A 24,955-nucleotide genomic window follows, 5' to 3' on the forward strand; every position below is an offset into this window, starting at 1 on the left:
TTTTTGTTTGTTTTTTTAACCCACAGCATAGTCCATTAGCGAGAAACCCACTGACTGTGCATCCGTGCCATTACCAAAAGCAGCAGATAATAAACAATCGACCTCTGAACCTTTTCTGCAGCAAACAGTATTTAATTGAGGTTTGGACAGGATGTGATGGTCACAAATCAATGGTCTGGTTTCTCACTTTCCCTCAGCCAAAACACCAGCTGCCATATCAGCACATTTCTGATCTAAAAAAAAATAAAAACAAAAGAAGCCATAAATGTGCTTCAAGGTTGATTTTTTTTTTTACTTTCAATTAATTAATTCATTATGTGGCGAGTAATTTCAAAATTAACTTTGAATTGTGAAGTTTTTCATCAGTTACTCTACCAAAGGCCACATAATAACAGCAGTACTCTTGAAATTCACAAGCAACTCTGACTGGAAAGCAGTGAAGAGGAGAAATTCATTTTAAAGAAGGAATGAGGAGTACTTTGATAGATAAGGGAACTGCTGCCAGCAGTCCTCAGCTCTATTGCATTGCTTAGGGTGATATGGGTGTGCATGGTGCATAAACACACACAGACACCAATGGGGCTGTGAGCGATTGTGCGGAGTGTCGGTTGAGAGGGTTAGGTATTGAAAATGAGAGACAGAGAGAGAGAGGAAAGAAAGAAAGTCTGTGTGTGTGTGTGTGTGTGTGTGTGTGTGTGTGTGTGTGTGTGTGTGTGTGTGTGTGTGTGTGTGTGTGTGTGTGTGTGTGTGTGGTTGTGTGTGTGTACACATAAGTAACCAAATGAGGCAGTGACATGCTCTGCCAAGCCCCGGACACAGGACTCATGAAAATGCTAATGGTAGCCGGATTAGTGCTTTGGCTGAGGAAATATCCCTCAACTATCGGTAATAGCAAAATACCCCACTGCAAAATACCATTTAATTCTTCCTTCTCTTCATTTCCTGAAAAGTGTAACTTTGCATTTCTTTCCCACCTTTATTTCCTCCTGTTTTAATTCCTTCCTTCCTGTTATCGCTCCCTCTCTTTTGCTATTATCAAACAATCATTTTATTTCACTTTTTTTCTGCATTTTTCGTCCATGCTTCTGGTTGTTTTATTTTTTTTAAGCCTTAAAACATACTTAGTTGCTTACAGCTACATATAGCTAGGTGTTACATACTCTGGTCTGAATAAAGTAAAGTTTGCTTCTTTTGAACTGTAGATCTACACGCAATCACTCGCTTTTCCTCCTGGATAACTGATACAGCTGTCATTGATCCCAAAGAGAAGCGGTGGCTACAGAAACTTTCTGTCACTGACTCTAGAAAACAAGCCCAAACCTTTGCAAAGTTGCAAAGTTTGCAAAGTTGCTAGTTGAAAGGCCAAAACTTCTAACAAAGTATGTTTTGAAACTTAGCCCTCCTGTCTCTCCTCACCTCATCTGTTCTTCGTTCCTGCATTGTTAAAAGTCTTTCTTATGCCATTCTATGATGTAAGTCACATTCATTTTCAGGGACAACGAGGCAGATCGTAAATAAATAAAACAATTTCATGCTTCCTGGTTCACTTCTGAATTCTGAGCGGGAGTAAGACGGTTCTCAACTGTCCTTGTTCATCCGACCAAAGCTGGGGCGGAATTAGATGAGATGAGATGTGTGTGCTTGCGTGTGTGTCCCTACATGTGCGTGCTGTGGGTGAAGTTACAAAGAGAACCCTCAAGGAAGCTCCACACTCATCAAATGATAACTTAAAGCTTTCTAGTGCCAAGATGATCAAACGCTAACTGATCTTGCCGAGCTTTAAAGGCTTCTACAGTTAAAGTATTTTCACTTACAACAAAGAGCTTTTTTTTGCTGGCAGTTCTGACAGCAGCCCACCTGAGCACCCGCTGTCATTCAGCTTTACTACATTACTCATCCAATGAGATGAAAGACAATATGTTGTAACCTAATTCCACCAGGTCAGAGTAGCTGCAGTAACTGAAATCATTGAAATTATTTGTTACTTGTGTCATGCTTTGAATTGTTTCTTAGAAGAGAGGTCTTCATTCGGGTGTATTAACTTGGGATAGTCTGTGGGGGCTACAATAGTCAGCCAGAAGTAACCAGTCAAAGTATATTTTTAATGTGTCTCTGCTGTTTCACCAAATGCTGAAGGTGCTCTTTCGGCCTGAGCTCTAGTGACTTATTTTAAAGTTCAATAAATCAGTTTGAGATGCAGTCATGAAAGGATGGTTATCAAAAATACTCAGCAAAGTAATCCTCACACTATTACACCTGGAGGCAGCATGGATACCTGTTTTCATGTTTATACCAAATTATGAGCCTACCGTCAGGATTCAGCAACAGAGATCGAGTCTCATCAGACCGGGATTTTTACTTTTTTTCCCAATCTTCTGTTTTCCAGTTTTGTAGACTCAGTTTCCTGTTCTTAGCTGACAGGAGTGGCATCCCCTTCAGGGTCTGACACATTGTACGTTCAGAGAAACCCTTCTGTTTCCTTGGTTGTAACAAGTGGTTATTTCATTTACTGTTTCCTTCGAACTAGTCTGGCTGTTTTCCTCAGACATCAACAAGACATTTTTGCCCAGAGAACTGTTGGACACTGGCTATTTTCTGTTTTTTGGACCATTGTCTGTAAACCCTACAGATGGTTGTGTGGGAAAATCCCAGTAGATCAGCAGTTTCAGAAATACTGGACCATCTGGTACCAACAACCATGCCATGTTCAAAATTATTCTTTACCTCAAAGCTGCGAAGAAGAATTTTAGAATTTTGTAAAATTCCTCTTGGAAGAAAAAAAAAAGATACCAGCTTTAGTAATAAGATCTCGCATTGTATAACTTAAAAAAATAACACAAAATGAAACTTCAAACTTTGTGTAACTTAAACAAATTAAAACCACAGTCGTGCAAAGATTAGTCCTTAAATTTAGCCAACAGAATTGCTTGTGCTTTGGCTTTTGACTCTCTTTCGCGCGTGCAATCTGTCCATTCACAAATTCAAAAACAGGCTACTTTCAGAAACGAGATTTTGATTTGGGACTTCATTACAAAAACTCTCAACTGTCATTACACCTTAGACAAGATTCAATGATCAATGTGCAAGATAACACTGCAGATCAATTTTCCCATTTGTGCAAGTGCACTGCTAGACGATGTCATCCAGCACATCAGTGAATTGATGTCCAGATTTTGTTCTTTCTGAAAAGCCTATTTATTTGAAGAAAAAAAACAGGCTACACCATTAGGTAGAGGGAATAGACACATGGCAGTCGTGTTAGAAACAGTAAATCAGAGCATTTCAGAGAAAACGAAAAATACATGCATGTATAAATAAATGCACAGCACTCTTTTGCAGAATTTACCCTTTTTATGTTTAAAGAGACCACATGTTGAAGCTATATATCAGATACATTTTCCACCATTTTTAAAAGAAAAAAATTAGTTTGTCTCTCGTCTGTGAAAGATTAGATTTTTATGTTACAGTACATCGACAAAGGGGAAAATAAGGGACTGCAGTTACTGTGCAATATGAGACTGAGGATAGAGGGCCAGTAATGTGGACACAAATGAAAGAACAAAGCTAAAGCTGGAATGACAGGCGTTTTTAGGCCAGGCAAGAACATATCGAACAACGGGATGTCAAAAAAATTGAAACCCTGTGATCACATTTTTTGTCTTTCTTTTTGTTTATGTTTCTATAGCTTGTTAAATCACATGGTTGATTTTATCTTCAAACTAATTCTGGGCATATAGCTGACAATATTTTTTTCCTGGTATTTGCATTGCACAAATTTAAATCTGCATTTGCATCGGTCAGTAATGTCCAAACACTTCTTGTCTCGGTAAATTTCACACCCTTCTTTTAAGTGTAAATCCTCTCTTTCTTTTATCTCTCATATAAAAAAAGCACTCCTTTGTCACGCCCCAGCTGCTATCGCAGAGGTCATCAAGTGAAGGATGTGTTCATTACTCATGCAACACAAAGCTACTAGTATATGTTTCAGGTCAGATGGATACTTTAAAAACCTAAGGGACGCCCCACCCAGACATATTTCTCGCTGTTTTGTTCTGTGCTTGCACATGTTTTTCCTCTGTTAGGTGCTGTTGAACAAAGAAAATTTATTCTCTCTGGTCTCTGCTGGCTTTACATTGCTCTTGCTCTGCCAGCATGCAATTTTCTTTTTCTTTTCTTTGTGTGCTTCCCTAGTTTTTTCGGGATTTTTAAAATTTACTTGAAAGTCAAAAAGAGATTGTTAACATCTCTTTCTCGAGTGAGAAAGCAGTCTTGTTTGTATGTGCCAACAGCCATCTTTCGTATTTTCAATCATTAATTATGTGCTGCCTGTTTATGAGTCTTCATAAGTATGCATTACCTTTTTATCCACATTGCTTTCATCCACTGCTGCCATCAGTATGTTATCAGACATTGAGATTATTACTGTGGTTTTCCATTTGCTTGTGTAATGCTATGTTTGCATCTAGATGGGAAAGGGTTTCATGTAGCTTAAGTGGCAGGCCGGTGTGTTCCCTTGTGGGAGTGATCTAACAAAGACTGGGTCATTCAATATCATCTGAAAAGCTTTCAATTGAATTCTCTCAATCTCTCTGTCTTGGTGTTTTCCTCAGTGGACAGGTATTCAGACACACATGCCTTTTCATTGGGGAGTGATGGCTTCTCATCTTCTGTCTTGCCACAGATACCTCAGACACTTTTTTCAGCTAAAGCTTTTTATTTCAGTTCAGCCTTATTTAAAGTCTTTCTTGCATTAGAATACATTGCGACCTTAAGCATGTACTAATAATAATGGTAGTAGCAATATTAAATAGATCCCTTCTATCATGTCAAGACTTGCAAGATATAATAAAAAAATAATAAAAATTCTAAATCATGTTTCAGAGGCTGGAAGATCCTAAATAGTGAATGTATTCTGTCTTCAATTCAACAGGTGCTTCTGTTACACCACCCCTGCCTGTCTTTTCCCCTTCCTGCATGTTTCAAAGCTCTCACTTTTCATTGCAAGTTTTTATTTGTGCAGATATTTGCTGGACAAATAGTGTTGCAGGTCTTTGGTGAAAGTTCATATTTGTTGTTCTCTAAATTGACATTTCACCAATTAACCTTGAGAGTGCAGCCAATTGCTGCTGACCACTGCTAGACTTGAAACTATGAAAATTGTTGTTATTCTTCTAAAGTAAAAAAGAACAAAAAAGTGTGCAATGATATAAATAAGTATCATTAAAGTAACAAGTTAATGCCTTAACTCCACCTTTATGACACAATTTAGTGCTATATAAAACATTATGCAACTGTCTGAGTGACCTTAATATTCCCCTTTAACTAACTGTTTATACCCACTTTACAGTAAAGCCAGACCCCCCGGAACGTGTGACAGCGACCCCGATCCGCTTCAACCCTCGGAGACTGGAGGTATCCTGGCACAGCCCCGCCACGTGGCCTGACATAGATAACTTCCCTTTAAAGTACTTCCTTCGATACCGGCCGCTCATCCGAGAGCAGTGGCAGCATGTGAGTACCTTTTACACTAGTGCTCACAAAGGCCCCCCTCCCCCAAAACATGGTGCGATGAGAAATACGATGTGACGTGTTGCTATGCCATTATGAAAAAGGTTTTATCCAGTGGAGCAGAGAAAATTAGCTTTATTAGTTAGTGCAAAGTAGAAAAGTTTTGTTTTTCTTTTCTTTTTCAGGAAAATTTTAACTTACAAGTGGAATATCTGGCACAAGCCAAAAACAAGAAAGAGGTTATAAATGGTCAGAACAGTTTGCTCAAACACTGTTTTCTTAGTGTCTGCAAGTCAACACTAGGATAGAAGTTAATTATTAATTATTGGTGCTCTAAAGAAAAAGGGTCTCAGATAGCGCAGCCAGAGTTTGAAGTTATCACAAAAAATAATCTTTTAAATGGAAACGGCATACTGCTTTTTTTCTTAAAGCGCTAGGAAGTATCGTTTCACGTTATAATCTTATTTTTCCAAGAAATGCTTACTTATCTGGCACTTTTATTGAAACACGGGGATAAGCCTCTTTTTTTCTTCTACATTTGATCAATAGTATTTCCCAAGGTAAATTGAACATAGAAATTGTTTGTTTTTTTAAAAAATCCCTGTCAAGAGATGCCTCTGAGAACAATTACTGAATATTACGAAAAATTGGAGTTTGATCCCTGGTCAGACAGACACAATTGCTCGGCTGCTTTGGTGTATGTTACTTAATCTGAGTATTTTTTTTGTGGGTTCAATTCCCTGAGGGCTTCATACAGTAAAAGCATATGTGTCCACTATAGGATTCCTGGGATAAAAGCTCTGTCTACCAAGGTCTAATATTACAGGGTTATTAACATGTCAATGGTTTGCTAAGGTGTTGTTCCAAGAGCTTGAGTTACAGAGCCTGGCTTGGAATCACATGGACACACTAACACACACAAATTATAAACCAATACCTTTTTTTCTCTTACTTCATTCATCTTGTCTGTCCTTCAACACCTTCTTGTGTCACTGTCTTTGTATTTCACTCCACCACCCTCACCCCCAGTTTCTTTGTTTTACTACTTTTCCTCTCAGCTTTCTTTGGTTTGAACTGCAGAAAAGTTCGTCTGATGGTACTTCTTTGTTTCTTACTTATTCTACACTTCAAATAAGAAGAGTTTTGGCAAGGTTGTAGTTCTGTACAGCAAACCTTAAAGCATTTTGGTGTCGAGTTATTTCGTGATAGTGATTTAGGTCTATTCACCCTCCAAGCAAGCCATCATGAGCTTTACAAGAAAGGGGAAAACAACTGCAAAGCTGAACCGAAGACATCAACAAAAAATCCAGGCATCCTTTATTAAACCCTCCTCCTGATAAGCTGGCTTTAAGACCCTTCACAGCAATGAACTGAAAGTCTAAATAATTGCTCAGCTGAAAATTAATTAGAGCAATTAGAGCAAATGGTTTAATGTTTCGAATGAGTCATGAAGTACAAGAATTGCCAAGTCCCTGCTTCTCAAGTGTGGGGATTTGTTCAGTTTTGTATAATTGACTGCCAAATTGCTTTTAGGTTTTAGGTAACATAATAGGTATTTGGTTTTAAAGAACAGAATGGGAACAGCCAGCAGAACCAAGTTCACTTAGTTATTACCACATCTCTCACATCCTTACAAACACAAAGAAGCGATATCAGAAATGATATATAATCTCTTTGTGTTACATCTTTCTACAAATCTTCCGTGACACAGTCACACATATGAATGGCAAAGTGCTATTTTATAAACACATTGACATTCAGTCACTTCCTGCCTCTCTGTAGTTATAATAAAGCCTCAGATCTTTGTGGTTCCAGCTGATGATTAAATCTGACACACACACTCAAAGTTTTTCTTCTCCCCCTTGCTGCTAATCAATCAATATGTGAACCGACGCGTGACCTGAAAGTTGGGAAACCTTAAGTCAATATTTGGATTTGGTAAGGAGACATAATTTGGAAATTGCATAAATAGAGTCGATGACAGCTGAAAACTCCAAGGTTTTCCGTTTTTGCGGCATTCTTTGATGAATGTTATTGTGGTCACGGTTTTTATTTTTGCAGCCGTTAGTGTGGTTTTCTGAAGGGGAAATTCCGACACCATCACCTCTGGACTTGTGAGCACTTTATAGTTGTGCTTCTGGCTCCCTTTGTTAACAGTCGGTTAACCGTGTTGGCACTGTTCTCAATCACACAGAAAGTGTGTGCTGAATTTGTATTTGTATGAGTTGCCTAATTTCTCCACTAACTTTTACGATTATGCCACTTCATTGAAAAGGTTGAGTGGCAACTAGCAGACAGCCTTGTCATGTTAGAGTACCATTTATTATTAGAGATGTTATAAATGTAATACATTTGTCTAAACCTCGACATAACCTTCTACATTTACACTTTTTTGCAATTGTAATACGCTGGTATTGAGCTTATTGACACTGGTTTGAGTAAAAACACACCCAGAGTAGGTTGATTGAAGAACGAATGACACAGCAACCAAAATTGCAGCTTCAGTTGCAAATATTTTGGCTTCTTGATTACTTCCACACAGTCTTGTTTGAAGAATAGTAAATAGGGCAGACAAAGCTTCTTTCAGATAATTTTGAATGCCACTATACAAGTGAACCTACTACTTCTCCTGCCGCTCCCTTATGCGCAAGGGGTCGCCACAGCAGATGGATGACTTGGCACAGCCCTCCCAGGGATTTGTGTCTCTTGTGTCTCTTTCCAAACTTGAACCAGGGATCTTTCATGTGTTAGACCACATTATTAGACCACATCGTTGCAGAAATTTAAAATACACTGAATCAAGAACTGTACTACTATAAAAAAAAAAAAAGTTTATTTTAGAAAACCCAGCTTTTGGCTTGCTACTGCCCTTGTTGAGGATGGGTTTAATGACTATCTATGGTAGTGCACTGTAGCAGCAGATATTTGGATTTAGAACTATCAAGCTGTGACATAAATCAGTAATTGAAGTTTAATGAGGCTGCCAAAATAAAACGCACTATTTACTGCCCCCCATATATACTTGATTGATTTTAGTATCAGAGGTTTAATACAACTTGAAGTGCTTAGTGTTGCTTAGGAATTCTCCTTTAATGTGGTCGGACAGCAGAGCTGGGTGCGAATGGCTTTCACATGTTATATTTTGAAATGTGTTTTCAGTCAGAAATGAAAGCGGTCATGTGATCAGACTGATCCTCAGAAGAAACCATCCATCGTGCTGAAGAATGAGGGGATGACTGGGACAGATAGGTAGAGTGATGGAAAGTCAGATGGGTGGAGGCAAATGAGGAAAAGTTTTGAAGTAGAGATGAATGGAGTGCGTTAGAGAAGGAGATTGGGCGTTAATGGACAGCAGATGCTCATAGATACAGTAAAACGAGACACATAAATGAGATAGACATGCACAGATACACAGATGCATTTGAACTCGAGTCCAAGACAAGGGGGACAGAAATATAATACAAAGTCCACATTTGAAAAGATGTAAGGTGAAATTGAGCGCATAAGACTGAAACCATATTAGTTGATTATGAAAAGTGACAGAAGAATGGATGGTTAGGGAGAGAGGTATGGAGAGAAAAAGAGAAATTGCTGTATGGAGAGCAGTGTGACAGATAAATGGATGAAAGTTGGAGAGACGTAAAGAAAAAGGGAGCACAAGAGGCTGCTTTGAAAGTGAAGTTTTATAGGCTATTGGTTACCTGGTGTTTGAAGTTTAAGGGAGGTAGATGAATGGTTCATTGGGGGGGGGGATGAGAAAATATATCTGAAACATTTTAAGCCTTAAACTAGTGGAGTGAATGGAGAAAAAGGGAGGGGGAAAAGCTTTAGACTTAGCAGAAACAAGCCCATTGGGGAATTGAATTGTACATATATTTTTTTAACCTTTAAGTAGGTGTGCCAGACATAAAAACAGCTACAAAAACACTAAAAACCAACAGAATGGTGCTCTTATTGAGCTAGTGGTGGTTTGTAAATGGATGTAGTGCAAAGTAAAGTGCAGCATTAACAGTGAAGCCCCCCCACCACCTAAATGTTATTTCTCTTAGATAGCTGAACTTCATGGCATGGAATAATTTACTGCTTTGCTGGATTTCGAAATGGGAACGCTTTTTAAATGTTTATTTTTCTGTGCCTGCCAAACAACTGATTTGTGTAAAATTACAACTAGTTTAGGAGTCTTGGTACTGAGCTTTTTTCAGATCATGAAGCAGCTATTACACATTTGAAACAGTGCACAGTCATTTAAAAAAGAACGTTTTTGTAGTCCTGTGAAACCCTAAATACAGCCTAACTGCTTCCATAGGAATTAGTAGGGCAAGCAGCATCCAAGTGCTGCTAATTAAATGCCCTCAATCATCAGTGACCCCCTCTTTCACGAGCACGAGTTTGAAGGATTGCTACATCCTAAAGTCAGACTGTGCAGTCCAACAGCTACATCTCCACTCAAGTCCACAGGCCTCAGTTAGCATGTGCAAATAGAAGAAAAAAACGCTAAAAAGTTGCAAAACACTGAAAAAGTATGAAGAAATTAAGACAAAGTGGAGCTGTTTGGCCACAAAGCATGGTGCCATGCTTGGTTAAAACCAAACACAACATATTAGTACAAACACTTCATACCAGTCAGACCTCAACCTGGCTGAAGTGCTGTAGCAGGACCTTAACAGAGCTGTATATAAATAAATGTGTTTATATGTGTGTGTATATATATAAATTCTATGAGCTACCTAACCATGAGATGTACTTAGTTTTTCACAGCATAGAGTAATGTGATTTGTAACACACACATATTGCCCCTAGGAACAAGTAAGTCACCGATATGTGATTCCCTTGTAGTTCAGTAAAAGCAAAAAAAACCCAAAAACATATTAATTATTGATCAGTAACTCGCTGTAAAACAATGTAGGATGATGTGCGTGAGCTGGCATCTTAGTTGTTGGCAGATAGCCACACTTCATACACATCATTATCACACCACTGTGTTATATCCCTAGATTCATCAGTGGTCATTTCACAACAAGGAATGCACATACTTGCTCCCAACCCTTTACTGACTCTTTGTCATCAACAGGTTTCAATTATTACAAATTAAGCAAGTGAGTGTTAAAAAAAAGGAGGATTTAATCCATGAAACTTCCTCTTCCCCTGTTCATAAAATTGAATTTCTTTCATTTAGTGTCAACTAAAAACACCTTAAATTCAGAGAATGACCGCAGCCACCGTTTCGCTTCACATTACGTCAGTACACTTTATCAAGAGCGAATTATCAAAATGAGAACAGAAACAACACATGAAAATGCATCTGTATATCTCTAAATGGTCGGTGAATTGTTTTGTTTCCCATGGCCTTGTGTGCATTGTTTCCTCACGCTCCCTTCAGACAGAGGTGAGCTCATACACTCACAGCAATTAAAGCAATGGACCAGTAACTGTGATAAGAACAATTTCAGATTGCTCAATATTCAGTTCATGGTATGAAACTGCATCTGCTGTGCTGTAATTGCCCTTTGGGGATGATGCTGAACTCCAGGCAAGTGAAAACACAGATATTTTCATGCAGACTCGGAAACACACACAGAGACAGATACGCAGATATGCAATTAAATGCTGGTATGCATATAAATCAATACTCACAAATATCACTGCACACATACATTCTTTTGCTTCATAATTACTAAGCCTACCATGCATACAAATGTCAAGAAATCTCTAGAACATGCATGTGTGTATATGCAAAAGCAGCAAACACATAAATTATTGCTTATATTGATAGACTAAGGTGGTTAGTATTGGCAATATGCTGAAATAACCTTTTGCATTTCTGCAAACACCATGTCCACCTACAAATACATACAGCATTCATACACCAGACATAGTGAAAAACAAGAACTGGACAAAAGATGAATAACCACCATGTTAAATACATAAATTCAGAGAAACTGATGGAATAAATGCAGCAGTCGAAGCAGAAAGAAAAGAGGCAGACCTATTTTTTTTCCTTCTTTAATCTTCATCTGCTTGAGCAAAACAGATTAGCCTTTCATTCATTTATTTATTCCACATGTGTGCTGCATCCTCTCTCCGCCATTCATTCTTCTCCCACCTCACATTTGGTCAAGCTTCTGTCTTTTTCCTTTCAGTTTTTATCCCTCCTTTCTTCTCCTCGCTCCTCCTAATTTTTTTTCCAGCTTACGTACCGTATTGTTCCCGTCTTGCCATCAGTCCTTTTCCACCTCTCTCCATCTGTTCATCCAATGTGTGTGTATGTTTGCCAAAAGTCTCTCTCATCTAGCAAGCACTTAGATGGATCAATGGTGAGGCACGAGTTGTATTTGTGTGTGCGTACGTTTTAGTTTTGATTTTGGAACATAAATCTGTTTACACAGTCATACGGTATTTCGGGAGGGGTCAAAAAGCAAGTCCTTGGTAATTTTAAGGTTGGAGTCTTGATTTAAGGTTTGGGTAGTGCTAGGCAAGAAGTAGTACGGTTAAGGATATGCTCTAAAGGATTTAATGTAATCTCTTTGGAAGTGATGGAAACATGAAGTCACAATTCACATGCACTGCTCATAGTGAGCGTATTTGATTTTTCTGTAAATTTTTTATGCATATGGTGCGTAACTAGAGTATTGTATTTTCATGAATAACATTATCATGGCAAAGAAAAAGCAGAGATTGGCACTGAATAAGAACTTACTGATGTGCACATCATGAAAGCGAAAAAGTGCTTCTGAACTTTCTCCATCTTCTCTTTATTTCCACCGTTTCTCTTTTTATGTCCAAATTTCCACCTTTGTGTTTACTTTTCACCTTTCCCTCCCACTCTACCATTAGTTTCTATTTCCAGCTTCCACAATCTCTTTTTTTCCCCCTTTCACCCGCTCGTTCATCGACATATGCACCCTTCCACCCATGCATTAAGCCACCTGTCTAACCATCCGTCCCTCAAGCCATCTATTTGTATCTATAGGTGCACATGATAAATGTGTAGACCTTGTTTGGGAAAAACATCCCATCTAAAGGACACTGCCACAGACAGATCATTTATCAAACCCCATCATCCTAACACTCAAGCACATAGACACACAAACTGCACGTTCAGTGCCATCACATATAAAAGTCACCATCATTAGGCTGTGCTGTCAAAATACATTACAGCTGGATCAAAACCTTTACATATACTCAAAAACATTTTGCACAGGGAGACAGAGAGAGTGGCATGGTCTTACACTGTGCAAACTCTTAGCATTTTATTAATATGAACTTTTTTTTTATTATTTAATAATTGAATATGACAGTTACATATATTCCCCACAAGAGAAGCCTAAAGATTCTCTAAAGGGGGGAGGGGGGGGGGGGGGGGTTAACAAGTTAAAAGAGGGCATATGAGTCATCCAAGAGAGAGGTCTTATCTTGTGTCTCTTTCCAAGATTGCAGTTGCAATATTTCAGCATTTTCTATTTGTAGTCCTTTAGATGTCTTACTGTGTAAGGGTGAAATGAAGATGAATGGGGCCACTGCCCTCTCTCTGCTTCTATTGATTTCTATATCACTGTGTCAGTCTGGCCTGTCACACACATATCTATCTGCTCTGACTTAGCATGATGGGGGGGTCTTGCTTCTCATGGTCAATATAGTTCTAATTAAATGAACATGACAGACACCAAATGAAGTCAACAAAGCCGTGTTAAGGATTTGGAAAAAAATATATATACCTGCTGCTCTCAGTTCTCTCAAGTTCTCAGTCATGCTTCCCAGATTAGACTGAGTATAGAAAAACTGAAGACTGTGAGGTTTGTTTTACAAGGTGGGGCAACTCAGAGCACAGAGCGCCTGAAGATCGGGTAGCCTTGGCTCATTGACATGTTTCTCCTAAGCAGTTTTTTTGAAGTATGGTAAGGTTTACTGTCTTGCTAAGGGAGACTGCAGCCATTGAGGAGTGCCTTAACAATGCAGGTAATGCTTTATCAGCTGTGATTTTTATATGATAGTATGTTTCAAAATAACATCACACCATGTGGTTCTAATAAGAAAGTAGCCATTGTTGAGCAGCAGTTGAACAAAGCTCAGCATTAATACTTTGTTATCTTATAATTAATCATTTTAATCAGTCCTTGGTTCTTTCCCCCCTTTTAGAATTCACATTGTGAAACACTGCATCCTAATATAATTAATGCTATTTGTCATTTGTCTCATGGTTTTGATTATTTGAGAAATCAAAACATTATTTAATGGATGTCTGACTTCCCGTTCCGCACATGTCAAAGCAAAACATTCGAAGCTTTAAAAATAATTGTTTGGCGCAAATCTCACATCTAAATAACTCCTCTTCTGAGCTCATTCAGTTCATCCAATGACAAGTCTGTGTAAAACGGTAAAGCATGTCAGCTAATTCAAGGTTGAGGGTCCAATGCTTGGTTTTGCTCACCAGCATACTAAAATGGCCTAAGCAGGGAAACTTACCATGAATTCTCTGTATGAGTGGAGAAATATAACACTTACTGCAGAAGTGCTATGTAAATGCTGTTCATAATACGTGGACAATAACCCCTTTTTCCAATATAAGACCATGATTTTCCATTTACTGTCTTAATGTGTGTATAAGGTGTGACATGTCACAGCATCTACATAAGGATGTGTGCATCTTTAAAAAAGGGCAAGCTTTCATTTGATCAGCATTCAGAAAGGCAGGATTATGAGCTGATAAAGACATTCTGGAAATGTGACTTGAGCTTTTAAGAGTTTCTACAGTAGAGGAGTAGGAGAAAGATGAACTCTGATTTTAGGTTTTATGACATGTTCATGTTTCACATCCTTAACACGCTGGCAGATAGCATAAAACAGTGTTAATACAGAGCCAACTCCACCTCCTGTGTTGTTCAAATTACTGCACGCTTTTTAAGGGTGTAAGGTCTAGTCCGGGATTTTCGATTGGCTGGTGGGGGGGTTCCTTTTACAGTAATTGCTGCTATGGTGATTGGGGCTTCAAAGAGAGAAATACTGTCTGAGAAATTACCCCTGGACCTAGTGTTCGTGTCCGTGTGTATGTGTTCTCAAATGGGAGGAGAGTGCGGCGGAAAAATGGGAGCTGTCAGTCAACCTAATGAGACCAACCTTCTGAATGCACACACACACACATACACACAGAGCGCCATCGGGCCAGTGGAAGTGCCATATAATTGGGTTTCCTTTCCAGGACAAGAGACATGCTCACTGGATTAGATCTGACCACCGACGCCAATTCCCTCCATGTCTCCTTCTTTCTGCTTTTTCTTCTCTCTTTTGCATCCTCTTTTCTCAGCCTCTTCATTTTTTCCCCTGGTTTTTCTGTCTGGTATTTCTCCTTTCTCCTTACTGGTCAGCATGTCTTATTGTCCTTTCCAGGTCAGCATTCAACCTGTAGCTTTATCATGAATGGCCTTGCAGATAATGTGTACAACAAAATATGATATCTTAGCATGGATTATCACAATCATACAAGTTACAATTACAACTGTATTATTATACAAAGCCCGCCATGATCACTGCAGTCCTTTGGAGTTCCTCTGTTTCTTTTTATTTCCACTTCCACTTCACAATGAATTTGTACCTGTGCACGTTAAGATGAGAGTAACCTCTATTGATTCTACATGGAAAGTATTGTTTGTAGTTTTTCAACACTGAACAAAGTACTAGACAAGACAAGAGCAATGTGGGGCAAAACAATTAAAGAGAACACAAGAAAAATGAGGCATGAAACAAAATAAATGAGATGGGCAGAGAAGAGGAAAAGCAAAGGGTCACTTACTTTCCTTGTAGTTTCTTAAGCAATCCCTAAGGAATGTTCACAGCTCGTCTCTCTGCCTCTCCCATTGTCTGGGGTTTTGTAGAAGTTTATTGTGTGTGTCTTTGTGCATATGTTATAACAGACTGAGAGTGACACAGTATTTACAAGCTGCTGTGAATAAAGTTAGAACAAAGAAGCAGAAAATATAGAGTGCATAATATATTAGTGTTAATTTCTGTCTTTACTACTAATGTAAAGTTTGTCATGCATTCCAGTTTTATAGAATGACAAGAAATTAGATGTGTACTTTATTGATCCTTACACAATACAGTCTATCAGGTTAAGTTTATCACAAGATTATTGCTCAGCAGTAATAATGTTGTATTATTTGGTTACTAGAGTAACCTGGGACCAAACTAAACAGAAGCTCCAATACCAGCACATTTGTCTAAGACAGAGTCCCCTGACCTTTTTTAAAAACATGACCACCACACCAGGCATTCTCACAATTATCCATTTAGTTATTTGTAGACACCGCTGTCAGTGTGATACAGTACTTGAACAGTTTTTTTTTTATTTCAGGATTTATTGTCTAATGCTTAAATTATATTTTTGTTAGGAGAATATATTTTTCTTGTAAGAAGTTGTTACATTGTTGCAGACCCAGCTCATGTTAAATACAACTTGATTTAGCTTGTTAATGAATTAGTCAGTGTTGCTTAATCAGTTATCTACCTGTACCACTTTTATTTATGGTGCTTAACTAGCTTGCCACCTACCAGGCTCGTTAACTTGCTAGGCTGGTTAGTAAACTTATTTTGTGAAACGCAGGGTCAGTGTTAGCAGAAATCAAAAGTAACCACAGGGTAGTGCTCTCTCTTCCTTTGATCTTCACTGAGATATGTGGGTTATTTTGCTTTGCTTTGTTTTGGAGGAGTTTCTGCTGGGAAATGTCCTAAGAATGTAAATGCTGCTTCAAACACAGTTCATTCACTTTGAAACTTGCCAGTAACAATCAGTAGACACGACCCACCTTGGGAAGATGGCGTTAGCGGCAATTAAAGGTGAGGTTTGGTTACCGTTGTTTTCTTGTAACGTCAGCAAGTATCTTCAAACAGCCATGTTTGCATATGCTGTGTACAAACAAAAGACATATGTGTTTATTCATTAAACAAGAAACTGTAGTAATATTTTAGTAATTACCTCCAAAATAGTCCATTCTGTGGTTAGTCTATTATGGTTGAATTATTATCATATTATATCTCAGGGTTAGTGAATATTTACTCTGTCTTAATGAGATATGATTATGGCAAGATAAATATATATGTTTTTGGAGTGGCATTTTGTGTGCGTGTGTGTGTGTGTGTGTGTGTGTGTGTGTGTGTGTGTGTGTGTGTGTGTGTGTGTGTGTGTGTGTGTGTGTGTGTGTGTGTGTGTACCTGCTTGCCTGTCTGTCAGTGTGTAGAACTGCACATACAAATGTGTGGGCACACTTTTACATACAATTTAAATGAACACTAAACAATTTTAATGAGCGGTAAACAAGTCTGATGAACAGCTTTGAACAGCTCTATTTACAATAGATCAGCCCTGAAGACACATGTGAAACACATATCCCCACACACGCGCAAACACATGCACCCAAACACACACATACATACGTAAATTTACACTAACAACATTAAAACCACTGACAGGTGAGGTGAATCGCAATGTTTATCTCCTTACAAGGCAGTATTGTGCTGGGAAACCTTGGCTGCTGGCATGTGGATGTTATGGGACATGCACCAACACATAACAGACTTAACATACCCTCCAATGCGCCCCACTGCACAGCAAACAGTGGTCAAGGACGGTTCAAAGAGCACAATAAAGAGACTAATTTCTATGCATAAAGATTCACGAGGTACTTTGCATTGACCATTTATGGTTAAATGTGGCCATTTAAAGAGCCGATCCAGATATGCATATTTCCAGGTGGACTGCCATAAAAGGAACACTGTGTGCAAGTGTGTATGAAAAAATTGACTTTTTTTGTTCAAATAACTGTTAGTCTTTTCTGCTTGCGCACACTTTTAGTATGGATTATGCTCAGTTTTTTTAAGTAAGTCTGTAGGATCACAGAGACCTACATAGGTCCAGACAGGTGATTTTAATCAGTTTGGCTGATCACTGAACCTTCACCACCACATGGCACATCACACAGATTTGGTCTTGCAGTGTGAATGATCTGATAGTGTTTTTTGGCAGCAATAGCAAAAGCCCTTTCCAAAGTGAATCGCCTTGCATCTATCCTCAGCCCCTCCTCGCCACCTTCTTTTACTTCGCGATATTAAGTGCTGCTTTCACTGCTCCCTGTTAGCCACTTGGCAACACAGCAACACATCCATCTCTCTGGAAATGTTTATTTGCAAGCTGTTTACTCCATTTACTCCTCCTCACATAGACATACGGTATATGTAGTTCATACACATGCTGATGTACGCATCCGTCGGTTCCGGTTCAGCCTCGCAAACACAAACAATAATGCAACAGACGTGTGCAGACATGACAATAAATACACGAATACAAAGAAACGCAAACACAATTGTACAAAGGCATATTTGCCTAAACTGGTGTATGTGTGTTTTCCAATATCGAATGTAAGCACCGACACACACACAGGAAAAATATAGAGAGATAGGGATAAAAAAATAAAAGCCCAACAACACATACACACATAGTCAAACAGATGTGAGCAGATTAACATAGACATCACTATTCAAACATACACATACAGATTGCAGTCACTAAGGAATGCTGATAGAAGCAATGGCTGGATATGCTGGTTGGACAACATCTAAACAATGGAAGTTTTAGCCTCAAAGCCAGCGCAGACGTCTTTTAACCAATCCATATGCACACACAATATACACTGCAGTCTAACCACACACACATGCTCAAATGATGTTGTTATTGCATTCCACTAATGAAATTAAGCCTATAAATGTAGCGCTTGGTTAGGCAGATAAAGACTAAGCTTCCTTCCAAACAGAGAGCGAGGGTGCAAGAGCTGAAAAATACATTGCCTCAGTTCAAGGCAATGTGGAAAACAGAGGGGTCAACTTTACATAGAGCGTGAGCGATGAGAGACGGCTTACAGGAATAAAGAGAAAGCGGTGATGCTGGGGTTGTTTCAGTGGGTTATTTGTCAGATTGACTACAGGTTTTCATATCCTGGAGGAGTGGAGAAGTAAAGGGGAAACTCCAGGCTGAGGCCTGGCTATGACTGTTAGTGGGTGAAAATTATATGGTGGCTGTGAGGGAGTTTTGATCAAATCACAAGACTCTTCGGAGCAGCTGCTAGTGATATTTCGAATTTTTATTATTATCACTATTATTATTTACTCCCCTACTTTATTTAGACTCTCATCCTCATCTGTTTTAGATTATTTGTTAGCGAATCAAAGCCAAAGAGAAAAATCACATAGTTTGTAAACATCCATCCATTGCTGGTTATGCTGTGCCTTAGTGCGTTCACAGGTGTTTTCAGTTTTGTTTTTGTTCTGTTTTTCTTTCTTCTTCATAAAAGAAGCAGTTTAGAAAACTTGGCTACGCTGTTGCCTTGTTGATATCCTCTCCGTTCATCTGACTGCTGACTTTTTTTGTCGTTTGCTCGATACTTTCACTTTTCACTTTAGTGAAATTGCTGCATTCCCAAACATCAGTAATTAACATGGTGTCAAAACCTAGAAACAATAGCCAGAGATGCTAATGAAGAACCTAAATTACTTGAGTGTAATTAACAGTGAGCTGTGAGTTTATGGTGAAAAGAAAGGAAAAAAACAACATTTGAATATTTTTTTTCCTTGCTGCTGCAGGTGTTGATGACATTCATGTAAATGTCTGTGTAATTGCAGTCTTTTCTGACATTACTGGAATTCTCACCTAGATAAACATTACCATAAATATAATTTAGAAGATAGCTAGGTGGGCATCAGTAGCACGTGTTGTAGTTTGTGTTGCAGAGTTGGAATTATCAAGATTACATGATTGCATCACCAATCATTTATCAAGTACTGGACTATATTTGTGTTCTCCAGCAGGTCAGCTGCCTGTCAGGGTCTGTAAAATCTCTTTTCTGACAAGTTTTATTAACTAGCCAGCACAGGTTACATGAAATGTACAATCATTGTCCTTAGCAAGCCTTAAAATAATGTAAATGCAACCTGAGATGAACAATAATATGGGACATATTACACAGTGTGATTATTTTTTAAGTCAAAGATGGAGAACAATGTGTAGAAAAACTAAGTGCCCCCATGCTTCAGTAGCTTCTGAAATCACTTTTAGCAGCAATAACTTGAAGTGACTTGAAATATCCATTGTCTATATGACTTTTTCAGTCTCTCACATCATTGTGGAGGTATTTCAGTCCATGCTCCAGTTATTTCTGTTCACTGAGCTTTGCAGGCATTCGTTTGCGCACAGCTCTCTTAAGGTTCCACCACATTTCAATTACTTTAAGATCTGAGCTTTGACTGGGCACTTGCAACGCCTTGATTATTTTCTTTTTCAATCATTCTGTTGTAGATTTGTCCTTGGGATCATCAAGCTTTAGCTGTGAGACAGATGGTCTCACTCTACAGTACTTTGGTATACAGAGGAGTTTATGGGCAACAAATGGCTACAATGTGCCCAGGTCTTTTGCCTGCAAAACAAGCATTAATCATCAGTCTTCCACCACTGTGCTTGACAGTTGGTATGAGATGTTTGTGTTGACATGCTATGTACGGTGTTCTGTGCATTATGACCATTGTTCCAGAACTCTTGTGGTTTATTCAGATGCAGTTTTGCAATGTTAAGCTGTGCTGTCTTGTTCTTTTTGGAGAGAAGAGGTTTTTTCTGGCAACTTTCCAAACATGTCAGTCTTTTCCTAATTGTACTATCGTAAACTTTAACGTGTCACATGTACATTTGGCTTACAGAGACTGAGATCTAGTGCGTGGGGTTTTTGACATTTTTTTCTGAGGATTGCACAGTGTGATCTTTGGGTGAATTTGGTGGGACGTCCACTCCAGGGAAAATTGGCAACGGTCTTGAATGTTGTGAACTTTTGGATAATCTTTCACACTGCAGAATGTTGGGCTTTTTTGGTCAGCGATCCTTCCAAGATTGATTGGCAGCTATCATTGCTTTTCCAAAATCAGTGCTGATGTCTTTCCTTCTTGGCGTTGTGTCAAAAAACACTGGAATGTTTCAGACCAGCAAACAGCCAACTCTTCTGCTTCTATGTCCCAATAGATAAAACCTTAAGATTCAAATTGAATGCACTTTCTTTTTATCATATTCCTGTTCATTATTTTTCAGTATGTACATTCATTATATTGTTCTTTAGATGAAATTGTATCTATTTGTTAAATTAGAAATTTCAAGTAACCTATCCAGTATCCCATTATCCTAAACTTGTGTATGAGTGTGTGTGTGTGTCCATCTGCAGGTGCACAAGTGGTTATATGTCTCTTGCACAAGGCAACAGGCACGCCAATAAATCATTTATTATGACTTCAGGAGAAACAAAAAGAGGCAGCACCCTCCCTCCACCTAGTTTTCCTTCAGTCCTTCTCACACACACACACACACACACACACACACACACACACACACACACACACACACACACACACACACACACACACACACACACACACTAACCGTAAATTACAGAGGAGCAGCAAATCATTCTCTCATACACTCCTCTGTAACTCAAACATTTAGTTAATTCTCTGTTTCGCTCTGCAAATTAAAGTGTGCGCAAAAAGGCTTTCAAATGTTGGCATGCATAATATTGTGTCATAAAATTATGTAGCATTGATGCCAATGTTTTCTGGTATAATCATCAATTATGCAGCTGGTATTTTACATGTGTGTCTGACAGTTGGTATGCATGGAGTGTTGTGGCTGCAAGGCCATCAAGGTCCAATCAATTCAATAATGTAAAGCAACACAGGGATAAAACAATACACTTGACCTATTCATAGAATAATGATGAATGATGTGTTATCAATAAATGATCACTGCAGAAACACTGTATTCAGTAAGGCACAGCTGAGGCTTCCATAAAACAAGCTTGGATTGCTATACAGAGATTATAATTTATGGGTAGAGCTGTGGGTAGAATGGCAGTTGATCCAGACCAAAAGTTAAATTGGGACCTCGAAAGTGTCTTTTTTAGCCGAGAATTTTCATAATTCATAATCTTGGAACCTTTCATATCCCCAGGGCCATAGAGACCATATTTATCAATAAAGATATTTGATAACAACTTTAATATACTGCAAAAATAAAACAGACACACCCTACTGTAACCCAGGGAAACCACATGTGCTGTTTTCCGATCCAGACTGACTCCATGCTCTTTTCCGTTTGATGTTTAGGTGGAGCTATCTGACACTACATCCCATAACATCACTGATGCCTACGCTGGGAAGGAGTACATCATCCAGGTAAAGATTTCATACTAACTAGCAAAGAAAAAAGAAGGTTAAAAAAGGTTATTTCAAGATCAGCTCAATACTTTATGTAAATATTGGGTTCAGTATTATGTACATTCTACTGAAATCGCATTAATTTTACACTTTTACTATTAATGTTGAATGTTAAGCTGTCAGACAGGAGGAAAAGAGGGAGACTTGAGAGAAGATTAATGTAGTGAAGATGATATGTAGAGGGTCAGTGTGACAGTGGGGGATAGGAATAGGTTTAGATGGAGGCAGGTCATCTGTTGTGGAGCAGCCAAAAGAAGGAGGGTTATTGTAGGGTCTTTACTTTACAATATAAAGTGCCTTGAGGCAACTGTTGTTGTGAGTTGATGCTAAATAAATAAAACTGAATCGAATACTTCTGATATCCCTGTGTTTATCAGGTGGCTGCCAAGGACACAGAGATTGGAACATGGAGTGACTGGAGTGTTGCTGTCCATGCTACACCCTGGATTGAAGAACCCGTGCCAGTTGTTTCCACAACTGAAGTGGAATTTCATACTGGTATAACGATGGCTGGTGATAAATAAATCTTTGTCAAGGAGGATGAATGCAGCACATAACCGTAAATCGTAGGGGTAGCAGGGTGACACATCATGCTAACAGTTCGCCATCTTAACTCTATTTCCTAACTCTATATTTTCAATGGCAGTTTTTCATGACACCACCCTCTAGTGGTGCAATATTGTATATAACATTACAGAACACAACAACTGGTAAGTTATAGCCCCAATTTCAGTCAGAGGGAGACTCGTTTTTATCATGCAGATCTTTCTTGGTTGGAGGCTGTTCAGTGTGTAAATGTACTTTAACAGACGTTTTCAAAATACATGAGTCATTGTTCCATGAAAAGATCAATAACAGAGGACAATGAAACATAAGGAAACCCAAAGAGAAGTCTACAAATGTGCTGGCAGCTCAGTGTGACAGTCCTTTGAGCTAATGCGCTGATGTCAGGTTGTTAATGACAACGTTGCTTGGCAGGTTTAATATTTCCCACATTCAGCAGCTTACTCTAATGAGCTACAGCACTGGCATGACTGAAAGGATAGAGGGATAAAATAAAAATAATAGCATGTAAAACATAGTGGGCTCAGTAGTATGTTAACATGTTAAGATGGCTCATGTGTAGTTGTGAAGTTAGTAGTGAACAAAGGTTAACACTAAAAGTTAAATGAGATTGTAGTCTGTTGGCTGGAGGAATCATTGTGATAGCATAATATAGTATTCCAATAACATTCTCGACATTGTTCCTCTTGCCTGTGGCTTTCACAGTAAATTTTCTGAAGCATTTAGGTATGAAATTAATTTTAGTTAATAACTTTCTTAATGATTAAACAGAGTACACTATAAGCATTTGATAGCTCTGAATTTTTATTACAGTCTAAGCTATAAGACCCATCTGCCTCGAGACAAATCGACACACATCAACCTAAGTACCTGAGCCCTTCCTTTAAAAAAAAACCAAAACCAAAAAACTGCTCTTATGTTGTCAAAAAAATGTCAACTTCTGGCAGATCATATATATTAAAAAATTCATTATGGATATTGGATTTTGTGTGTGTGTGCGTGTGTATGTGTTGACTGGACACTATACTCAGTGACTGTGACAAAAACAGTCTCTGGGAATTATTTAGTTGGCACCACTTGAGCATATAGCAAAGACAAAGGACGACTCACTTGTGAAATTAATATCTTCAAAACTTTCTGAAGACCTTCAGCAAGACACCTATTCAAGGCCCAAATACTTGTCTGTGCACCATCTTCACATCACACTGATGGAGGAAAGAAGAAATGGTTGAATGAAAAAAAGAAGCAGACAAGGATTTGGATGATTTCCATTTTAGTCTTGCAGATGTAGGGAGTATTTACTCACCAGATGAGTGTTCAGTCAGGACCCCTATAGGACATTAATTTATGTTTGGTGGTATGGTTCAGTGACACTCTCCTTATGACCTCACTGCCCTACCACAGAACACAAAAAGCATGAAGCAAAAATTAGCAGAACAAAAAATTAGAGCAGAACATGACAGCTGATATGAAATGTGGCATGAAATGTGGGGCTGGTGTGAAGGTGGGTTGCAAAGTAGCTTATATTTGTGCAGCACCTGTGGGCACACTAAAGCAGCTTAAATTGCAAGTGGGCAAATTTATCAATACCCTATATTAATGTCAAAGGACACACTATTAGTATACATCTATGTTACAGCAACAGTACTTTTAATCTTTTGAAGTTAGCAAAAACAGATCATTTTTAAATGTCATGCAGAGGAAAAACTGTATAAAACTGGAATATTACATTGTCTGTGGACCCTCTAAGCTGAAGTGGCTAGGGCAGAAATATATCCTTAGTAGGTCTACTGGCAATGTGTACATCTGCAGTATTAAATTATGCAACTTAAAAGAACATAACGTGAAAGCACTCAGGCTGAGGAAGCTTCTATTATCGATATGTTACATCTTGAAACTAACCACCAAGATCAACTTTAAACTGTGCGTACTGTATCAGACAGGCAAGCACAGACATTGATGCAGGTCTGCAAAATGTGTTAGATTATTCAATAATATGAAAATATATTACTAGCCCTAGAAAGTTTATTACAAAGCTGATAAAATATTAATTAAAAAAACAACTCACAGATTGTAGCAAAAAAATGTAAGGTTGCTATTTCCACAATTGTATGTAGTATAATATAAGTAGTATAGTATGATACTACTTCTACTATTATTATTAGTAGTAGTAGTAGCAGTAGTAGTAGTAGTATTAGCATTACAACTATATAACTCAGTAGAAAGCGACTTAGTTCTTACAAAATATGTAGAAAAATGGACACAGCTTCCTCAAAGCGCCTCAAACTTGCATTCTTTGAATGACCAGCAGGGGGTATCTGCTTGCCAGTAAGATGTCTGGCTTTACGATTTATGATCGAATAACCCTATTGCTCACTTGATTGCAGTAACATTTTTCTGGTGAGTTTATGGTCTTAATCACTAGTTTCAATTCTTATTTAATACTGCATGATATTCATTTTCTAATTTATGGTCCCATTAAAAGGTATAAAGATGATAAAGTAGGGAGTGCTTCAAGGCAAGCCAGGTTTGACTCTGACTTCTTGCCACTCTGTGAGCATGATGGGTTCTTAGTTTCTAACTCAGATAC

At 38.4% G+C, this 24,955-nt stretch overlaps 1 protein-coding gene across 1 annotated transcript in view; it reads left to right on the forward strand.

Moving 5' to 3' along the window:
• The window catches only part of cntfr (ciliary neurotrophic factor receptor), a 229,418-nt gene that overhangs the window by 193,250 nt on the left and 11,213 nt on the right, over window positions 1-24,955 (forward strand). The window contains exons 7-9 of the mRNA XM_080865436.1: window positions 5,348-5,511; window positions 21,691-21,759; window positions 22,179-22,299. Of these exons, the coding sequence (XP_080721562.1) occupies window positions 5,348-5,511; window positions 21,691-21,759; window positions 22,179-22,299 (354 nt within the window). The remainder of the gene's footprint in view (window positions 1-5,347; window positions 5,512-21,690; window positions 21,760-22,178; window positions 22,300-24,955) is intronic.

This window comes from Rhamphochromis sp. 'chilingali', assembly GCF_963969265.1.
Source record: "Rhamphochromis sp. 'chilingali' genome assembly, chromosome: 2".
In the NCBI taxonomy this organism is placed as follows: domain Eukaryota; kingdom Metazoa; phylum Chordata; class Actinopteri; order Cichliformes; family Cichlidae; genus Rhamphochromis; species Rhamphochromis sp. 'chilingali'.